The 17,875-nt window shown below is 59.7% G+C and overlaps 1 protein-coding gene across 4 annotated transcripts in view; it reads left to right on the forward strand.

The window, feature by feature from the left end:
- Positions 1-3,593: 3,593 nt before the first annotated feature.
- The window catches only part of ADORA1 (adenosine A1 receptor), a 35,164-nt gene continuing 20,882 nt past the window's right edge, over positions 3,594-17,875 (forward strand). For 2 of the 4 annotated variants that reach the window (XM_055144660.1, XM_055144663.1), the window contains exon 1: positions 5,057-5,790. In XM_055144660.1, the coding sequence (XP_055000635.1) occupies positions 5,450-5,790 (341 nt within the window). In that variant the 5' untranslated portion in view covers positions 5,057-5,449. The other 2 variants (XM_055144661.1, XM_055144662.1) reach the window with 2 other exon arrangements.

Genomic DNA, 17,875 nt, shown 5'->3' on the forward strand with positions numbered 1-17,875 from the left:
CTGCCCTCGGCCCTCCACGGGCTGCCTGGGTCATCCTCCTGCGTGATGCCCCGCTCCCCTGGAACTCTCCTCTGGACACCTCCCTCGGGGCTGGGCTCCGATTGCCCTCTGGCCTCCTGTGGACCTGTCTCAGCTTCAGTTTCCCCACTTACCACTGGGAACTAATTGGCCTGCGTGGCCGTCTCCCAGGTGCATGGCTGGTGATGTGAAAAGGAATCTAGGACGTGGGGCGTGTGACCCCAACCCTGCGCCCCGAAAGGCCCAGCTGCAGAGCCTGTCACCCCCTCACACCGGCTCTCCCCCAGCTCTGAGTACAGAGAATCAGTCAGTCAGGGCAGGCCTGCAGGAGGTCACATTCACCGTGTCTGGCCAGCACCAGCTCTAGCCACAGTGCCCGGGTGAGCGTGGGCACCACTGAGCATCTTTCCTGTCTCCACTTCCTTTTCCGTACAATGCATGGGCTGAACTGGAGCTCAGGGTGCCAGTACTTCCAAGCCCAGAACTCACTAAAGCTAATGTCCAGACCCCAACAGGAACCTGAATGTGTGATTGGCTGAAGCAGCTCTCAGAGCCCCCCAGACCTTCCTTTCTGGCTTTGGGGTCCTGAGGCTCCAAGGGGTCCCCGTGTGAGGGTCATTGATGAAGTTTGTTTTTTTTGGAGGGGAGGGTGTGGCACATCTAGCAATGCTCAAGGGTTACTCCTGGCTCTGCACTTGGGGGTTGCCCCTGGCTGACTCGGGAACCCTATAGGGATTGAACCTGTGTTGCCACGTGCCAGGCAAACGCCCTGCCTGCTGTGCTATCACTCAGGCCCTGAATTTTAGGTGCCATGTTCGCCCTTCTCCATGGTGGCCGCAAGGTTGACAGGAGGAGGTGGGCTTTAGTGGGGTGGGGCTGGGGGGAGTCAGAGAGGGGCTGCTGGGGCGGCGGGGGGGGGGGGGACTTGGTGCTATGGTCAGTCTGTCCTGGGGACTGCTGTGGCCCTCTGCTCTCCCTCTGGCTCTCACTGGCAGACAAGCGGGGTTCAGGAAATGCTAAGTCGAGTGAAGAAATGAATGAATGAACGGTGAGAGGAAGGTTTCACGGCTGACTGGAAGCGAGGGGCCATTCCTGACCTTCCAAACACAGACACATGGGGGCGCTGCTCTTTCTCACAATCCCCAAACCCTCCCTGCGCCCCCTCCTCCTCCTCCTCTCTCCCCACTCAGACACCCCCAGGAGTCTGAGATGGGAGAGAGGAGAGGGAGGAGGCTGGAGGAGAAGGCAGAGACCTAGATTCAGAACTGGGAGCGGGAGCAGGGCGGGGAGGGGAGAGGGGAGAGGGGAGGCCAGAATGCCGGAAATCTCTGCAGGGGCCCAGGACACGGGGGTGAGCCCCAGCCCCGTGCCCTGTCTGCCTGCCTGCCTGCCTCGCTTCCCACCTGCCTGGCCCGCCGCGCCCCTCCTGCCCGCCCACGCGCTGCCCAGATCAGAGCCCGGGAAAGGAGACCAGGACCAAAATAACCTCCCGCCGGAGGGGAAGGAAAAGCATCGGAACCGCTCCCGCTCCTCCCCCAGGGCAGCCCCGGCTGACTCCCATCCGCCAGGCCCCCTCCTCGCGGGCCTGACCGGGAAGCTGAGCCCCCTCCTGACCCGGGAATCAGTTCCGTGGGCCCAGGGGGCTGGGGAAGCAGGAAGTCAGGTGTGCCTGTCTGCCCGCCCCGCACCCTGTAAGCAGAGCGCCTCCCCCAGGAGGAGAACCCTGGGGCTGGGTTTGGGGCAGAAGGCGGTAGGGCTGAGTGGTGAGAGGGGAGAGGAAGTGAGATGGCCTGCGGTGGGGGTGATTTGCAGCTCAGGGTGTGTCACCTTGGGCCCAGAGCCACGAGCAAAAGGGAGCTTCTGCCTGGGCACCTTTCAGGGCACCTGAGCCTGGTCCTGTGGGCACCGGGCGGATGGAGAATCCCCCGCCAGCCGCTGCCCCCCTGGTTGATGCGATGGCTCTGGGGCCCCCTGGGGCTGGGCTGGCAGCTGAGGCTGGGCGTGGGGGCAGGGCAGTGTGGAGAAGCGGGGCCTGGGGTGTGCAGTGCGGGCTCAGACCCCTGCGTCTGTCTGTCCCTTCCACACCATCCCACACCCCCTCTCCTCACTCCACCCCCCTGGCATCCTGCCCTCCCCTCTCCCCAGCCTGCATCTGCTGACCCCAGGGAAGCCAGGGCTAGGAGGCTTCTAGGGGGAAAGCCGCCTCCGCCCCGCCCTCCCCCCCCCCCCCCCCCCCGCGCCCCTTCCCTGCGCATAGCTCCAGTCTGTTTTCCACCTGAGAACAGACATAGCAGCTGTCAGGGCGGACAGGGGAGAGAGACTGGGCCGTGCCCCTTGGCAGATGGGTAAGCTGAGGCCAGGAGCCGGAACATCTCTTGCATCTCTTGGTCATCCAGCCCGGAAGTAGAAATTAGCTTTTGGCTCTATTGACTCTTGGTCAAGCGCTCTTTCCCCTGCAACTGGAGGGCCCAGCACTCAGTACCTCTGCTGCAAACCACAACACCCAAAAGGAGAGAGAGAGCAAAAGGGAATGCCCTGCCACGGAGGTGGGGTGGGGTGGGGGGTGGGGTAGGGGAGGGAGGGATACTGGGACCATTGGTGGTGGAGAGTGGGCACTGGTGGAGGGATGGGTACTCAAGCATTGTGTGACTGAAACGCAAGCACGAAACTTTGTAAGTCTGCAACTGTATCTTAAGGTGATACAGTAATAAATAAATAAATAAATAAATAAATAAATAAATAAAAAACAACTAGAGGGCCCAGGTGTGCCCTGTGTCCCCCTCCCTCCCCACACCCCAGAACTCAGCAGCTGGTGTGCAGTCCCCACTGTCTGCCTTCTGCCCAGGAGCTATCTGGGGTGGCCCCAACCCTGGTCAACTGCCCTCTCAAACTAGCCGGTGGAACCCCCCCAGAGGCCTGACTCTGAGAACAGTGCGGGGGGGGGGGGGGGGAGAAAGAGGGCTTGTTTGGATTTGTGTCACCCAGAATACAGGAACAGACTACCTACAAGTTAGATATCCTGCAAATGTCTCAGCCACACGCTGGCAACCATGGCAAGAATCGTATGGGGGGGGGGAATGGTCCCCCTAGAGTTGAAGATGCAGCTGAGAGTAAGGTAGGGTCACCCTGATGGGCTGTGGCCCCCCTAGCTGGGTGTGCCTGAGTGCAGAGTTCCCCGGGGGAGCTCCGTGAGTGAAATTAGGAGAGAAAAAGGGTCCCTGGCCCCAACGCCCGGAGCCCGCAGGGGTAGGGTGCCAGGGCAAGGCTCTGAGGCTGCAAAAATGGGGAGTTCTGGGGCAGGAGGGTGGGGGCGGGGACGCGGGACGCACCAGCACGCGGGCGAGGGATGGGGCTGTCTGCAGGGGAAGTGGAGGCCAGGGCTAGGGCACTCGCACTTCCTACTTTCTCCAGCTAGGCTAGCTGCCCCAGGCGCCGGTTCCTCGCTCCCCCTGAAGGCAGAAACGGAAGTTCGCTGTCCCCGGCCGGCTTTCTCCTCCCGCGACGGTTCCAGCCTCTCCCGGTGCCGCCCCGCCCGGCTCTGCACGGCGCGCGGGTGCAGAGCCGGGAGGGAGCCGCGCGCTCAGCCCATCCTGGGCAGGACTCCTTCTGGGCCACGCCGGGGGCCAGCAGGAGGGCAGTGGCCGCGGCGCCCCTCCCAGCACACCTGCCCAGTGTCCACTTCTCGGGTCCTTGGTACCCGCGGGCCGGCCCCGCGAAGCCGCTGCAGGATGCAGGAGGAGAGGGACGCAGTGGGACGCGGGGACAAAGGGTGAAGTCTAGGGGGAAGCCGGGCCCGGGTCCTTCCCCAGGGCCCCTTAGGGTCTGCTGCGTGACCGGGGGGACTGCCGCCCATCTCTCGAGTCCGTGCTTCGGGGTCCACAGCAGGGATGGATCCCTGGTGGCCGAGGGACCCTGCTTGAGAAGGGAGGAGAGAAAATGGGCACGAGGGGGCGCAGGTGACCCGAGCAAGCTCATCCCGCCTCCGCGCCTCAGCGTCCTGGTCTGTAAAATGGAACTGGGACTCGACCCCGGGAAGCTCTAGGGAAAGGGCTGGAATGACTCAGGATGGAGCCTGCAAAGGAGGAGGAGGAGGCAGCGGCGGCTGGCGCCAGCCCCCGCGCCAAGGCTGGGCTCCCCGGGTGCAGGGGCGCGTGCGCCTTCGGGGGCAGTGGGGCCGGGGCCCGGGCGCGCGCGGGGGTCGCGGCAGTCCGGCCCGCGAGGACGCGGCGGGCGGAGCGGCTCTCACCCAGATTCACTTCCTTTGTCTGGGAAGAGGGGTGGGGGAGGAGACGGGGGGCGGGGAGGGGCCCGCGGGTGCCGGTGCCGCGCCCCCGCCCCCTCCCGGTGTGCCGAGCCCGATTGTCACTCAGCTCCCGCGCCGGGGGCGAGTCGAGTCCCGAGCAGCCCGCAGCCCCCGGGCCCGCGCGCGCTGGCCACGCGCTCCCCCAGGCATCCCCGGGGAGCGGGCGCTGCGGGGGGCGTCGAGCGCGGGCGGGCGCTGGGGCGGCCGTGGAGGTGTCGGGGCGCCCTGCTCCCCCGGGTGACCTTGGGTAAGTCTGTGCCGCCGGTCGCCCCGGGGCTCCCCAGCGGGGACGCGGGAGCGGGCAGGAAGAGGGGGACCTCCCCCGACCCTCCCCAGGTCCCCTCGGGGAGAGGATTCTGGAGGACGGGGACGCTGGAACCGCGGGGTGGGCGCCGGGCAGGGGCGCGCGCGCGGGCTGGGGGCCGGGGAGCCCCGCGGCCCGGCCTGGGGTGCAGGGAGCGCGTTCCGCGCCCCGCGTCGGTGCGGCCGGGGCCAGGTGCGAAAGTGGGCGCTACCTCTTTAAAAGCGTCCGGGGCCGAGCCCGGCCGCACCATGTGATTGATCGAAAGGCCGGGCCGGGAGCGCTGCGGCGGGAGCCCGGGGACCATGCGCCGCGCGCTGCCCGGAGCCCAGCCCTGCCCCGCGCGGCCGCGCAGCCCAGGGCGCCGCCAGGTGCCCCGAACTCCGGGCCCCGCCTCTGGGACCCCCTGGCGGCCAGCAGGCAGCACGGTGAGCTCTCCGCACTCTTAGGCTCCGGGTGGGCAGAGTCAGGCGTGGAGGAGCCCTGTGGGGTGTGTGCGCGCGCGGGGAGCTGGCCAGACACCTGATAAAGCGGCCGGTGGCGGAGCTGGCGCTGCTATTTTAAGTGACTGAATGGAACCTCTGGGGATAAGAGGAGGGGACGGAGATTAGGCAGAGGAAGGGCCGGTGCCTTGCCAGCCGCCAGCCAGCCGGGGCAGGTACGCCAAGTGCCCAGCTGGGCAGAGCTCCAAGCAGCCGGACGCCCAGCGCTGCCTGGGGCTCCCCTCCGGGCCCCGGCCGGCCTCCCTACCCAGGTTTCCATGACCACAGGTGCCTGCCTCGTGCCCCTCGGTGCCCGTCTGCTGATGTGCCCAGCCCGTGCCCGCCATGCCGCCCTCCATTTCGGCCTTCCAGGCCGCCTACATCGGCATCGAGGTGCTCATCGCCCTGGTCTCGGTGCCCGGGAACGTGCTGGTGATCTGGGCAGTGAAGGTGAACCAGGCGCTGCGGGATGCCACCTTCTGCTTCATCGTGTCGCTGGCGGTGGCTGACGTGGCCGTGGGCGCTCTGGTCATCCCGCTGGCCATCCTCATCAACATCGGGCCCCGGACCTACTTCCACACCTGCCTCATGGTCGCCTGCCCCGTCCTCATCCTTACCCAGAGCTCCATCCTGGCCCTGCTGGCCATTGCCGTGGACCGCTACCTCCGGGTCAAGATCCCGCTCAGGTCAGTCCCTGGCAGCTGTGGCGTGTGGGGGGGGGTATGGGGGGAAGCCCAGAGGGACAGCACAGTCCCAGGGACGTTCATGGGGGAGGGGGTCCCCCCCCCGCCTCACCTTGCCCTGCTCTGTCCTGCCAGGCTGGCTGAGCTCCAAGGCAGCAGGAGGGGCTGGGGGGCACAGGAGCTCGGCGGGGGCGTCCGAAGCTGGGGTGGGGGCTCTTAGAGGGGAACCCCTGACGGGCAGAGCCAGTGCTGGGTGGGGCACGCTGAACTCTGCGGGGGCTTCTGGGAAGTGGGGGACCCGGCAGATTGCAGTGTGGGTGAGGATGAGCTGAGGAGACCCCCTCGCTGGTCCTGCCTCCGCCCCTGCTTCTTCCTGAGCACATCCTTTGGTTTCCTGGTGCCCTGGGTATCACTGTGCCGGGCACCTCCGCCTCTCAGGGCTGTCCTCGGACCCCAGGCCGTCCGGCCGCCCCGCCCACGAGGGGCTCTGGAGCAGGCTGGAGGCTGGGAGCAATGTGGGTGGCATCTGCGCCTGCTGCAGCCCCGCGTGTGTCTGCCGGCTGGTCCCGCAGAGGCGCTTCTGCTGCCTCCAGACGGCCCTGGGAGGCGGCGAGGGGGATGGTGGCTATTCTCAGGCGGGGTCCAGCCCATACCGGGGCTCCTTACCCAGGCAGTGCCGGGGCCGGCGAGTGCCAGCAAATGCCTGGGCTCCGTGCCAGGGCCGGCCCTGCTGGGACACTCATGCGTGTCGTGCTGGTCCCTCTCTTACATCTTGTCCCTCGAAGATTCTTCTCCCGGGCAGCCCTGGCCAGCTCGGGCTGGTGCCACCTGATCCCCAGAGTAGCCTCTGTGCCGGGACACGGGGCCTCTGCCTGGCGTGGCGACTTGCCTGAGCAGACCTGGCACCCGCGTCTCTCCCGAGCTGGTCTCCATGCACCACAGTGTTCTCCTGTCGGGGGGGTGGTGCCCTAAGAGCTGGGTATGGGGAGCCGAGCCCAGCCCCCTTCCTGGTCTTCCCCGGCTGGTACCTGGAGGCCAGTGTCTGTCCATCTCCTCCTCGCCAGTGCCCAGGTTTCTCCGGGAAAGCCGGGGCCTGAAAGACCAGGAGAGAGGGCAGGTGGAGAAGGCCCCCGGGAGCAAGGTCGGGGCTGCCAGGTGCCTGGGAAGCTGGGCTCTGCCCGGGGGCAGGACCACGACTCAGAAGCACGGCAGCGTGGCTGTGCGTTCACGCCAGGAAACTCTTCAGATAGGCAGACGGAGGAAAGCTGCTAGAAACGCGGTCCGCGGCGTGGATACCCCGCCAAGCAAGCCCAAGGCCTGCTCCCGGTGAGGGGGAGGTCACGGACTGCCCAGTGGCCCTCCCTGGCCCCGCAGACAGGCCCCCCACAGGCTCCGTCGGACCCACCTCCAACCCCCGCTGCTCTGGCCTCAGCACCCCCTGCGGAGGCCAAGAACAGAGTGGGCCTAGCGCCGCGTGTAAACCTTTGCTCGGGAAGCCGCCAGATCACTTCACAGATCTCCCGCGGAAGCTTTGATGTCCTCGCCGATAGAGGAGAATGGTGACCTGGAACCGTCTCTCCGGGCTGGGGGATAATCTCTTGTCTCTGCACACCTGGCTCTGCGCGCCAGAGGCCTGACCCCAGAGCACTCCGCTGGGAGGAGCCCCTGAGCACGGCAGGATGTGGCCCTCGGACCAAAAACAAATAGATGAAGCACTGGTCGTTGTCTGACATAGCTCAGGCGAGCCGTAGATGGTTAGTTAGACGCGTGTCTGTAGTTTCATTGATGTTGACACGGGCTCCCAGTGGGGCCGAAGCCCGAGGCGTGCCTCCATTCACACACCCGCACGTGTGGGCACACCTGGTTCCCAGCGACAGGAGCGGTGCTGCTCCGTAGAAGGGCCGTGATCTGGCCACGACCACGTTAGGTCTGTCTCTGCCGATGCTCTGCCCGGCACAGTTTCCGGCACAGAGCGGACACGGTCCATGAAGCAGAAGTTTCCAGAACCTTCCAGATGTCCAGTTTCTAATCTTGTTCCCGCAGCCCAGCTGTGGTGGCAGTGCCTACCCACCAGAGGAGAGCCACTCCCCAGAGGGAGCAAAGGGCTGCAGGGGCACCCAAAGCCGAGGGTGACCCCCCCCCCACACACGCCCTACCCGTCACTGCCCCAGGTCCCCACAGGTCCCCACAGGAGAACCGGCAGAGTCCCTGCTGGGCGGCCGGGCTCAGTGGACTGACCTAGCAGTCCTGGGACTCTGGGTCCCTCTCTGAGCTTTGACAAGCCGGTCAAGATAAATGTGACCCTGGTCACCGGATATTAGACTGACCAAGCATTGCTGGTTGGGTCCCTCGCCCCGGCAGGCGGTTTGGTCACTCGGCCACAAAACATATTTCCTTCTCCTTGGGAGAAAGCCAGGAGAGTAAACAGGTACCGTGATCCCGTCACCCAAACCCAGAAAAGCACAAGTCAGTGATTCATCAGGAACCTGTGTTCATTTCCCTGCTCTGCGCCTCTCACTCCCCACCCGCCTCCCCCGTGCCTGCGTCTCGGATCCTCCACCTTCCCCCTGCTCTGCCCTCACCCCAGGCTTTCTCCGTGGCCCTTGGGAGCGCTTGTGCCTCCTACGGGCCGCAGGTTATGGGGGGTGCCCCGCCAAGGGGTGAGTGGGAGCCCCAGGTGGCGGCTGGGGTTGGGACGTTGGAAGGACCTGTGTTTGGGCCCGGCTCTGTCACTTACAGCTGTGCCTTCTTGGAGGAGGGACGCTGCTTCTCTGAGCTATTTCTTCCCATGGTCTTGTGAGCACAGCGGCAAGGCGTTTGCCTTGTATGCAGCCGACCCGGGCTCGATTCCTCCGCCCCTCTCGGAGAGCCCGGCAAGCTACCGAGAGTATCTCGCCCCCATGGCAGAGCCTGGCAAGCTACCCATGGCATATTCAATATGCCAAAAACAGTAACAAGTCTCACGATAGAGACGTTACTGGTGCCTGCTAGAGCAAATCGATGAGCAATGGGATGACAGTGACAGTGACAGTGGTCTGTGACCTGTGGGGCTGGACGGAGGTCTCCGAGGCCCCATCCCACCCTCTGCGGAATTCCACCCTCTCTGCTGTGACTCCTGCGGGGCTCAGTTCCTCGGAAGGGCTCTGCTGAGCTTGGGCTCTGCGCCAGCGTGAGCTCAGTACTGATGCGGGGTTGTGTTTTGGTGTTTTTGCTTTACTGAACTCAAAGCTCAGGGCTCTCACTGGGCGTCACCCTCCTTCTGTGGGGACACCGAGGTTGAAAGCGGAGGGCGGGGGTGTCGTTGGGCCGCGCTTGGTGTCTGCTGGGACTAGAGCTAGGACTGGAATCCAGGTAGTCTGACCCGGAGGCCTTCCGCCTGTCCCCACCGACTGTCGCTGCCTGGCGTTTGAAACTGGTGCTTCTAAGCGGCAGTGCGTTTTCCACAGACCGGCAGGGAGTTTCTGTGCGCCAGCTCGAACCTCTAGATAACTGGTCATCCTTTGTCCTTTGTCCACAGTGCTCGGGGGCCTGAGCACCACTTCTGGGGCTGCCTGGGGTCAGGGGTGCTGGGGGCCCACCTGATCTACGCCTGGCACTGGGGCAGCTATATGGCCCCAGGGACTGTGCCCAGGGCCTTCCTGTGTGGGCGAAACACGTGCTCCAGCCCGTTGAGTTATTCCCCAGCTCCTACATCTTCATCCACTGAGGTCAGGCTTCTTGAATCCCCCTTCAGGAAGCTCCAGGATTGGGGCTTGGTGGGGGAGGGCTCCTCCAGGCTGGCCTTGGTGATTCTTCTCTGCTCCCTACCAGTGCTCTCTGCACTCAGTTCACCTGGCACTGTGCCACCCCACCCCACCCCACCCCACCCCAGTTTTCACCTTCACTTGAACCTCTGTCCATAGCTGGGTGCCCGCTCAGAGGGGCTACAGACCTGCAGGGGGCGGGGGTGGCCGGCCTGCTGGGCTAGTAGGTGCTGGGGAGAGATCCAGTGCCTGAAGGGGTCTGTGAGCCCACCTTCTCTTGGTTCCCGAGGGCCTGTGGGCTTGTTTGCGGCTCAGCAGGTGGCCGTCTGCGGCCTCTGGCCCTCGGAGAATTGCTCTCCCGTCGTGCCGCCTGCGTTGAGGAGAGGAGGCCGGCTGTGTCTGCAGACACTCTGAGGATGCATTAGTCATAGGCGAGTGTCTGAGGAGCAGCCCAGCACCCCCGAGCTCCCTTACAGGGCTGCAGAGAACACAGGGGCCCAGGGGCCCTCAGCCCGGGGCTCTTTCTTCCCTACAGGCCAGACTCTCACTCCCCAGCCGTGGGTGCAAAGGAAGAAAGGAATTAGGAGGGAGTTGTGGCCCTGAGGGTCTGTGGCAAATTAGTCGTGGGCTGGAGGGTCCAGAGAGGAGTGGACATTGTTTTGTGATTAAATAGGTCATTTCTGGGGCTGGAGAGATAGCACAGTGGGTAGGGCGTTTGCCTTTCATGAGGGTGACCCGGGTTCGATCCCCAGCATCCCATATGGTCTCCCAAGCACTGCCAGGAGTAATTCCTGAGTGCAAAGCCAGGAGTAACCTCTGAGCATCTCTGGGTGTGGCCCAAAAAGCAAAAAAAAAACAAAAACAAAAACAAAAGGTCATTTCTGGGCTGGAGAGATAGTACAGCAGGCAGGGCATTTGCCTTGCATGCAGATGACCCAGGTTCCATTCCCGGCACCCCATATGGTCCCCGGACACCGCCAAGAGTGATCCCAAGTACAGAGCCAGGAGTAAGCCCTGAGCATCGCTGGGTGTGGCCCTAAAACCTACATAGATAAAATAAAAAGGTCGCTTTGGGGCTTGGATTCAGGCTGGTTGTGGGAAAGCTATGTCGCCAGGGGAGGCAGGCTTGGGTGAGAGGGGCCTGGCGCCCTCCCAAGGATGAATGCTTCCCGTCCTGCCCTGGCCTGGCTTCCAGGAAGTGCTTCCGGAGCACCTGCCTGGGCCTTGTGCTTTGTGGAAGCAGGACAGTGGTCAAGGCTGAGGGACGTGGGGTAGAGACCCGAGGCCCGACATTTGCTCTTCATTCCTGAGCACAAACCCCATCTCTGTCTATCGGTAACATTTTGAGAAATATAGAAAGAGGATAAAATGAAGATGATAAAAAATCACCAGCAAATCTACCACCTACAGATTACGCTTAACATTTTGGCGTTCCAGAAAAATTTTCCACACGTATATATATAGATATATTATTTTTACATAGCCGAGAGCGCCTCTGGTTTTATGTCTTCTTCATCTCATGGCCTGAGAAGCATTTCCCCACAGCAATAAAACAATCTTAGAAGGATTCTTATAAGAATTTTTAATAATACTGGATTGATCTTTTTTTTTTTTTTTTTGCTTTTTGGGTCACACCCAGCGATGCTCAGGGGTTACTCCTGGCTCTGCACTCAGGAATTACTCCTGGCGGTGCTTGGGGGACCATATGGGATGCCGGGGATCGAACCCGGGTCGGCCGCGTGCAAGGCAAACGCCCTACCCGCTGTGCTATCGCTCCGGCCCCTGGATTGATCTTTTTACAAATTCTCAACTGAAACCCCTGTCCCCCAAAGAGTGGGGGGGTTTAGTGTGTGGGAGGGGGGGAACCTTCTTCCCATTGCTCACGGTCCAGGGAGTCTTCCTGGGCTTGGAAAGCACCAGGAAGGGGAGCCCACCTCTGTGCACGGAGCCGGGTCTGCTCAGAGTGGCCCTGCCGTGAACGTGCTCCGGTCTGTGTCTGTCCTATTTATTTACTCATGTTTCCCCTTTCCGGCTCTTTTGCCGGTTTCTGATTTGCTTATTGCTACAAATAGCACCCTAGAGAGCGACACCCACAGTGCGTCTCTCTCCTCAGTGCTGCGTCTAGACCTCTACAAATTTCCTTAGGAGCTTCCTTCTCCAATCCCTTTACTCCAGTGCTCTCTGCCCCTCCCGCTCGGTTTCGTGGAAACGGCAATCCCCAGGGGTGTGTCTGGCACTCCTCTGTCCTTTGGCCCTTGGGTCTGGGCCCTGGGTCTGTCCCCGTGCCTGCTTCTGGAGGCCCTGAGTCCTGCGCTTGCCCAGGTTGGCTGGCGGGACGTTTACTCAGAGAAGCAGGACATAGAGCTTTTGGGGCTGCATGAATCACCCCATTCATCACTGGCTTCCTTAACTTCCAGCCCCAGGAGTCACCCCCCACTGCTGAGCACAAAGGCTGGCTGAGGGGAAGGAGGGGGCCGGGCCTTGGCGTTTGTGCCCCCTTGTGTCTAATGATTTGGGGCAGGCTGGGAGATTGCGGGAGCTGCTAGGAGAAGCTCCCTGGCTCCGAAGAAGAGAAGAAAAGGGGCCTTTCTCTTGCATTGACTCTCACTTTGCAGATTATCTTCCCTCCTTGCTTGGGAGGCTTGGGTTAGGAAGCCGGTTGGCCTTTCCTCCTTCATAAGCGCACGGGGTACCAGGCCAACCTGCTCTCTGCCTGTTTGGCAGCTCTTAGCACTGTCGGGGCTGGTTCCCCAAGACCCAGGCAGCCATGGAGGAGTTCCCAACTGGCTAAGGTGGTGGGATCGAGGTGTCTGTTGCTACGGTTCTTGGACTGGGCAGCTGGACCCTGGTACACGGCAGCTCTGCAGCCCCAGATCATGGAGGTGATGTCGGTGGGCCCCACAGGTGGCTCACATGAGTCGGGAGGAGAAAGACAGCCACTTTCTCCCAACCTGCCTCTGCCACCCAGGACCCAGGGTTACTGAGTGCTTGTCTCGCTCGCAGAAAAGAATTTCAGGAGTAGACAAGCAGTGAAGTAAAACAGATTTTATTTGGAGGGTTTTTGAAGGGAAGGAGGGAGAGAAAGTGGGAGAGAGTGGAGAGTAACAGAGACAGAGTAACACGCTCAAAGGAGAACGCGGGCTTCTCCAAGGGAGAGAGCCCCTACACACACCCCAGCATTAGACAGGAAAGCATGAAAGTACACATCAAGAGGGGAGATGCAGGCAACATGTGCTCAGGTACTGCATGTACTCGGCCACGCGGGCACAAGCAGCACACGGGCTTGGGCAGCATATGTGTGCCCTTCCTTTGTTCAAGGTGGCTTTTATAGGCTCTTTGAGGGTTGTCTCTTTTTTTTTTTTTCTTTTTGGGTCACACCTAGTGATACACAGGGGTTACTCCTGGCTCTGCACTCAGGAATCACGCCTGGCGGTGCTCAGGGGACCAAATGGGATGCTGGGAATCGAATCCGGGTTGGTTGAGTGCAAGGCAAATGCCCTACCCGCTGTGCTCCAGCCCTTCAGGGGTTGTCTTGATCCGGAAGTTCTTGAGTCTCCTTGAGTCTTCTCGGGGATGAATCACTAACGTTAATCAGATTAAAGGAGAGGTCCGAAGATTTTCAAGGAAAGGAACTTCATGGGGAGGGGTCCAACCTCCTCAGGGTCTGCTGAAGGTCTTATCAGGTCTTTGTTTTCTCTATCCACAAGAGTGGATCAGTCTTAAAATATCTTGCCCAGAAGTTTTATTGCTGAGGGCCTTTCCCCATTTACCTGCTTACATCAGAGGGAGAACGGCTGCACTATCTTCCACCTGCCTGTGGAATTTCTCTGCCTGGAAGAGAGAGAGGCAGCTGGTCATTTCGGCTGTGCCTTACAGGGCTGGAGTATTTGTTGGTTTCTCCCTTCCCTCCTTCAACAGATAGGTTTTCAGGGCCTGATCTGTGCCAGGCATTATTCAAGATACTGGGGACACATTCATTAACAAAATCGATCCTCAGGGAAGCTGCGTGCTAATGGGCTGGAGGACAGATGCTAAATCATAAATGTGGTACCCAGTGTGTGGGGAGGGTGAACTGTGCCCTGGAGGGAAGTGGGAAGAGCAGCGTCGCTGGGCCTGGGACTGCGGGCCTGGGGTGCGGAGAGAAGGTTGCAGCGTTTCTTGCATTTGGTTGCGATGCCAGGGGTTGAACTTGAGGCCTCGTGCTTGCTCGGCACACATTCTGCCACCGCGCCACATGCCCACATCCAAAGCATTTTTTTTTTAACTTTAATTTTTTGCTTGTTTTTGAGTCACACCTGGCAATGCTCAGGACTTATTCCTGCCTTTGCACTTGGGAATGATGACTCCTGGAAGTGCTCCGGGGAACCACAGGGGATGTCAAGTATCGAACGCGGGTCAGCCATGTGCAAGGCAAGTGTCCTTCCCGCTGTACTGTACTGTCTCTCCAGGCCTTACATTTATTTTTTGTTTTGTTTTTGTTTTGGGTCACATCCAGCAATGTTCAGGGATCATTTCTGGTTCTGTATTCAGAAATTACTCCCAGTGGGACTTGAGGGCCCCCTATAGTGGGCTAGAGATTGAACCGGGGGCAGGTGTATGCAAGTCAAAACACCTAACCTGCTGTACTCTCTCTCTGGTCCCTAAAATTTAATTTTTAAAGAGGGGCCACACCCAGTGGTGCTTGGAAGCTACAACTGACAATGGCTCAGGGCCTCACGTGGTGCTGTGACTTAATCTCAGGGCTCACATATGCTCTGCCACTTGACCTATCTGCCTTCCAAGGATTGTGCTTTTGTTGGATTTTTCTTTTTGTGTGTGTGTGGGGGGGTCACATTCTGGCTCTGTGCTCAGCGATCACTCCTGGTGGTGCTGGCACACAGGCCCTGTGTGGTTCCAGGGATCAAATCTGGGTCTGCCACCTGCAAGGCAAGCGCCTTCCCTATTGCACTCTCGCTCTGGCCCCGAGGGTTGCACTGGTGAACGGGGTGATGGGTTTGGCTTCCTGGAGAAGGTGCCCCTCGGGTCCTGCAAATATCCGGAGAATAGTCCCCTGAAATGATTCAGCCCTGGGATGGGGTGTGCCAGAAGGTTTTAGATGTGTGCATCTGGCATGGGGCATCGAGGAGGAGGGGATTGGCATCACCACTGGAAACAAGGAGCTGGCTGGCTCCTTGGAAGGACAGTGGCATGTACCTTGAGGAAGATGGGGAACCATCTTAGAATCTGGCGCCGTGGTCTTCGGTCCTTTTAAACCCGCAGACCTGCAATTTGGACCTGAGGTTTAGAGCAATGGGTGACAGGATCTGATTTAGAGTTGAGTGACCCAACACTGCCCTAGGGCCCAATTAGAGCAGTACACCCAGGTTCAGGGCTTGCTCCTGGCTGTGGTCAGCGGGACCGTATATAGTGGTGGGGATTGAACTGGGGTCGGCTGAATTTAAGGCAAGTGCCAGAACTCCTACACTGTCTCTCTGGTCCCTGTTCTAGAACTTTTGATGAGGTTGTGTGCCTGGCTTCTGAAACTTAAAAGTACCTCTGAAAAATCATGCTTATTGAGAGAACCAGTAGCGTTTGGGATTAACTGTATTTTTTCCCTCCTTGCTATTAGAGTTCTGTTGTATGCGTATATCATGTTGTTTCCAACCTGGATGTGTTTTGAAGAAAGAGTTTCCTTAAAGGCTGGCTGTGGATATGAGGGGAAGAGTCAGATATGGCCAGAGTGCATCGTGTTTTGCCTGAGAACAACGGGTAAATGTTTGGAGATACTGGAGTGGATAAAGAAACTGTGATACATCTGCACAGTGGAACACTACACACAGCCTTTAGGAAACATGAAGGAATGAAATTTGCTTATACGTGGGTGATCGTGGAGAGTATCGTGCTGAGTGAAATGAGTCAGAGGGAGAGGGACAGACATGGAATGATTGGATTCATTTGTGGGATATATATTTTATCCCATGCATACTTTGGGGATGCATGATTCTAGGGCATCAGTTAGCGCAGTGCACCCTGGTTCAGGGCTTACTCCTGGCTGTGGCCAGGGGGATCATATGTGGTGGTGGGGATTGAGTGTGTGTGTGTGTGTGTGTGTGTGTGTGTGTGTGTGTGTGTGTGTGTGTGTAAAACCACATGGTCTGTAGATTGTGCTTTTTGAGGGCCAGGAAGTCTGGTTCATGGTAGGAAACTTGCCACAGGTTGTGGGGGCGTGCAGTTAGGAGAGAGAAAAGAGCACCATGACAATGGTAGTTGGACATGATCACTCTGGACAAGAACTGAGTGCTAAAAGTCATATTGGAGGTGTGGGGTGGCAGGAGGGAAACTGGGGACATGGATGACAGGAAATGTACACTGGAGAAGGGTTGAGTGGTGGAACATTATATTACTGAAACCCAAACATGAACAACTTTGTAACTGTGTATCTTGTGGTAATTCAATAAAAATAAAAATGAAACATGGCCGACTTCCAGTTGTCAGGGGAAAGGAGGAAGCTGGCATTACCCGAGGGCCCGTGTGTCTGGGACGCAGCTGGACGAGTTCAGAATCAGGTCTGCTGAGGGTGTGGTATGTGTTCATCAGGTACCTCTGTCAGGCTGAGCAGGCAGTTGATGCTCCAGAACAGGTCTCGGAGGAGAGAGGAGGGCTGGCTCGACCAAGGGGAGCAGGTGACGAGTAGGTGGCATTTCAGTAAGGTTGGGTTGAGATCTCGAGACACAGAACAGATCAACCCATACCTGGGCCAGAGATCAGGTCCCAGTGAACGAGACGGAGAGACTTCCTAGAGGTGGGCGGCTGGCCCAGACCTCAGGCACCAGAGACACCAGGGGTGAACAGGAGAGCTTGGTGGCTCCTGCTGCAGCTGTGGGTCGGGCGAGAGGAGGAACAGAAACAGCTGGTTTGCCAGGAGCAGTTTCCGGCATGACATCAGAGGCAGGAGAAGGCTGGGGGAAGAGCGGGATGGGAGGCCAGTGGCAGGCATCGCTGTCCTGAGGAATTCCCAGAGGGTGGGCTGGGGGCTCTCAGAAGGGGAAGGAAGTGTCTTATCTTGTAGTTTGTGTTTTGGGGCGGTACCCAGATGTGTCAGGGTTTGATCCTGGAGGTGTTTAGCAGTGTGTGTGTGTGTGTGTGTGTGTGTGTGTGTGTGTGTGTGTGTGTGTGTCTGTATCTGTGTGTGTGCGTGTGAGTGTGTGTGTGTGTGTGTGTGCATGTGTGTGCATGTGTGTGTGTGTGTGTGTGTGTGTGTGTGTGTGTGTGTGTGTGTGTTGGGGAGGTGCCAGAAATAGACCCAGGGGTTCCTGCTTCAGTGCCTGCACTCGGCTCATTGAGCTATCTCTCTGGCCTGCTCGCGGTTGTTTTTGCAGACGGGAGGGTCATTAGTATGTTTGCATGCTGACTGAGACAGTCCAGCAGAGAGCGGAAGGCCAACCACAGTGAAGGAGAGACTCCTGGAGTGAGGTTGTTAGGCACAGATGTGGTGGGAGCTGGGTATCCATGGAGCACTGTGAAAGGAGCATGGATATCACCTGACATGCAGGAGGCTGAGAATGGATGCAGCTGCCAGCTGGTTCCATTTTCTCCCTCCCTCCCTTCTTTCCTTCCTCCCTCCCCGTCTCTCCCTCCTTCCCTCCTTCCCTCCCTCCTTCCCTCCCTCCATTCCTCCCTCCCTGCCTCCCTGCCTCCCTCCCTTCCTCCCATCCTTCCTCTCTTCCTCTTTCTCTTTCTCTCTTTCTCTCTTTCTTTCTGTTTCTGGGTCACACCCGGTGATGCTCAGGGGTGACTCCTGGCTCTGCACTCTGGAATTACTCCTGGCAGTGCTCAGGGACCACATGGGATACCAGGGATTGAACCCAGCTTGGCCGTGTGCAGGGCAAACTACCCACTGTACCATTGCTCTGGCCCCTGGTTGCATTTTCTTGGCGTACTGAAGACCACCAGCGGAGAGAAGGAAGCAGGGGGAGGTGACAGAGAGAAGTGCAAGTGTGAAAGAATTCTCTAGAAAGTGGAAGAGACTCACCAGCTAGATTCAGGAAGTGAAGTGTAAATAGGACCAGCTTGAAGGCTCCCTCCAGCTCACCGGGATGGATTTGAAGTGAGACTTGGCAGCGTGGCTGACTCTCACCAGCTGTGCTCAGCTTGGTTCAGGCTTGGAGGAGGCAGGGCTGGCTCCAACCTTGACTCAGAAGTGCCAGGCTTGAGGCTTCGTGGGCCTAAGGAGTCGCCCTTTGGCGGGGAGGGGGGAGGGGGGAGGGCTGCTCATCAGTACGTATGTACCTTGCATGTATGAGCCTTGGGTTCGATCCCTAACACCAAAAAGAAAGAGGAAAAAGGAAGAAGGAAAGAAGGAAGGG

This window comes from Sorex araneus, chromosome 7, assembly GCF_027595985.1.
Source record: "Sorex araneus isolate mSorAra2 chromosome 7, mSorAra2.pri, whole genome shotgun sequence".
Lineage (NCBI taxonomy): Eukaryota > Metazoa > Chordata > Mammalia > Eulipotyphla > Soricidae > Sorex > Sorex araneus.